The sequence below is a fragment of the Frankliniella occidentalis genome, unplaced genomic scaffold (assembly GCF_000697945.3).
Source record: "Frankliniella occidentalis isolate FOCC.00 unplaced genomic scaffold, Focc_3.1 Scaffold37, whole genome shotgun sequence".
Classification (NCBI taxonomy): domain Eukaryota; kingdom Metazoa; phylum Arthropoda; class Insecta; order Thysanoptera; family Thripidae; genus Frankliniella; species Frankliniella occidentalis.
The window spans coordinates 530,950-534,201 of record NW_026267167.1 but is presented as its reverse complement, the minus strand read 5'-3'; the positions used below and the strand labels follow the sequence as shown (position 1 = coordinate 534,201).

The 3,252-nt window shown below is 41.8% G+C and overlaps 1 protein-coding gene across 1 annotated transcript; it reads left to right on the top strand.

Annotated features, from left to right (window-relative positions):
- The first annotated feature begins 1,680 nt into the window (after positions 1–1,680).
- LOC113213695 (transcription and mRNA export factor ENY2-like) lies at positions 1,681–3,230 on the top strand. The gene is made up of 4 exons (XM_026432829.2): positions 1,681–1,871; positions 1,999–2,091; positions 2,210–2,355; positions 2,470–3,230. The coding sequence occupies exons 1-4, from the start codon at positions 1,831–1,833 to the stop codon at positions 2,544–2,546; spliced, it is 357 nt and encodes a 118-aa protein (XP_026288614.1). The 5' UTR covers positions 1,681–1,830; the 3' UTR covers positions 2,547–3,230.
- The last annotated feature ends 22 nt before the right edge of the window (positions 3,231–3,252 follow it).

Below are 3,252 nucleotides of genomic sequence, written 5' to 3'. Positions count from 1 at the left end.
GGAGAGATGAGATGAGGATGAGGCACGGGGTTCAAATACTACCGGCTAGCTCACTGTTCCCCTGCACGGGCTGTCTTCACCACTGACCCTATCAGATAGCACGCTGCGTGCGCCTCGTAGAGACCATGAGCAAAAGGGGTCAGGAGAGGAGAAGGAGAGAGAAAGAGCGAAAGGAGGAGAGAACAGATGAGTGAGAGAGGGGAGGGGGAGGGCCGGGGCCGGGGAGGGCCGTGTGCAACAGGGCAAGGGGACTGTCACACACATAAAAGAAACGAAGCACTCACGCACACTCACACACACATGCACGCATTGCACGCACACGTGAGAGAGTAGATAAACTCATAAATAGCTCGTTGTTCTTGGAACCGAGAGAAAGAGAGAGACAGCAGAGGGTCGTTGAAACACGAGCCCGCGTGGTCCATGGGCCACGCTTGCAAGCTGATAGGCGCATCCGAGTAACGACACATAAAGGCGATAAAACAGGGGGGGGGGGCAGTCATGCACATAGACGCTACAAATCACACAACAAACGAAGATCCTTACCTTTACTTCCGGGTTAGTGCTGAGTGCAGCGCTCCTGCGGGCGTGTGGGGACTATATTTGGCCCACTGGAAGAAATCCGCGGCAGTCAACCCCTGCTGCAATAAAACCAAAAGGCAAGAAGACGATTAGTGCTCATAGTACTAAAAAAAAAAAAATACAAGAAAAACAAACAGTGGGAGAAGGCTATTGTTGAGGTTATTGCACTGATAAACCAAGAAGCATAGTCCAACGGTCAACCGATGAACAATTTTTAGGTGTGCAACTCCAAGTTGAATACTTGCAAAGTGTTCAACTGCAAGTTGCAGACTTACAAGTGTTTACCTGTTAAACCATTGGCTTATCTACGGGGTTCAAAGTGTTGTTTCGTCTAGTTTCGTCTACAATTTTGTACTCCTTCTGTACACATGCTTGGCCAGTTCTCAGTTCGTCATAGTCTCCGGGCGAGGGGGTGAGGTGGGGGACTCCACATAAAGGGAGGGGGGAGAGGGGGGCATTGGAGATGTGTCGGCTATGCAGCTGTGGCCTTCTGCTAAAATACTATCCACTACAAAAATAGTGGATGCAAATATTTGCTGTCGAGACAGCAGAAGTGCAATTTTCTGATAGGCATGCAATTTGAACAGAAATAATAAAAGAGTTGGAGAAATGTCACTACACACGCTTAGAATAAAGTCAGATAGACTGCTTGTTAAGAATGAAGTTGTGACAACACTTCTGATGCACGGAGTGTTTTGCATTTCCCCCAGTGCCAAACGATACCCTGTTGGCAAACTCGCTAATAAAGAACCTGCTCATCCGAAGGGTACACCCGAAAGACATTTATAACCTCAACATGTCAAAAGAATCTTCTGCTAGCAACACTCACGTAACATTGGCCTCTCCGGGCGAGCAACTTGAACCCTGGACCATAATGCACGACATGCGAACACAATGCTATCGGAGTTACGCGAGTTAAGTTGCTGAACGGGTTAAGTATCTAATTTTTGAGTGTATCGACGAACTCATGGCAGGGTGACATTTTGGGAACTGCCTGCACTGAGGATGAGAATCGACAACGACAACTCGTTAGTTTTGTTTTCCGTAGCGTAGTTTGTAACGTATGAGAAATTCACACACCGCTTCACGCTCATGTCAGCTCCATGTCTTTTCTCCTAACCTGTTTTTATCTTGATTCTTGATTATTGTGGCTGCCGACAAACCATAACCTGTGGAGAACCGTGTGAATTTCTGATTGTCGTAGTGAAATAGTCGAGGCCCGTGTTTTATCTTTGCGCTTAAAACACTCCAATGTCTCGGTATTCTGAAAGGCGGAAGGCAATTGAAGCTAGGTAGTTATTATTATTATTGTTTTAATAATGTGGTTTCGGTACTGGCTTTCAGTGCTGCACTAGTACAAGAAAATAACAATTGCATTTTTTTCCAACAAATACTCAAACATTTATCTCTCCCTCCTAGTCTTGATCATCAAAACCACGATGGCAAGGAGAAGAAAGTTAACAGTAAGAGAGCTGTCAATCAGCATCTCACCATAGAAGGTGACAAGGAAAAGTATGTAATTTCCCCCTTTCCCTTACATCTACTGTTTTAATTCAACCGATAGGTCTTTCACTGTTTCAAGCAGCATGTTTTATTGAACAATTTATATCCATGGCTTATGGTGTTTCAGGTTCAAGGAACTGCTGCGTCGGAGGTTGATTGAGTGCGGTTGGCGTGATGAACTGAGAGTTCTGTGTAGAGATACCATTAGGGAACGAGGCATTCACAATGTCACAGTTGATGAAATTGTAGAAGATGTCACTCCTAAAGGAAGAGGTAACTGGACTCTCATCAACTTGAATAATTTTCAAATTAATCAATTTTCATTTGCTTTATACAACCATATTACTGCTTCAAACTTATGCTTCCTTATATTTTCTTGTTTTCTAGCTCTGGTACCAGATACAGTCAAAAAAGAATTACTCCAAAAAATTAGAACATATCTTCATGAAAAAGCTTTCAAGTGAAGACCAAGACTTGATGTAATTATTTTAATTTATTTTATCTCTTATTGAATCTTGTTTTGTGCTGTTCTGATGCCTTCAGCATTTAAAACTAAATGTTCATTATATATTGTCCACCTTACAACCAATGTGTGGCGACTGAAGTCTCCACAATGCACAGGGGTCCTCTGTTCAAATTGTAAACACCTAAATCCAGGTCCAGATTAATTTGAAAGCATTACCTTTTTATGGGCCCTCTCACAATCGTTGGAACATTTACAAATTGAACAGGACCACTCTGCTGGTGAAAGTATTCAAATGTTGATTGTAGGACTATTCAGTAAATTTGTCCTGAAGCTGTTTAAACGTCATTAGTTTTTTATAAGCTTACAGAGGATAGTTAAGTTTAGGTAATATAATTATTCCATTTTCTGTGTTGAACTGCCATTTCATACTGAGAGTATTTTTTATGAATGCCATTGGATTGGAGGGATAGATCATCTGCACTATGTTTGAATTATGTTATCTACTCAACGCAAAAGAACTGTTATCTTTATCATTCCAATGTCAAGTTTCCATGACCTATCAAAATTTGAGATTATCCTAGCAGGATTCTGTTAACCTCTTGATCCTTGCAAATTTTCCTACAGCAATAATTATTTGTACATTTTTATGTGAAATTTCATTAAAAGTTCTGATCACAAATAACCTGTATTTTTGTCATGATTTG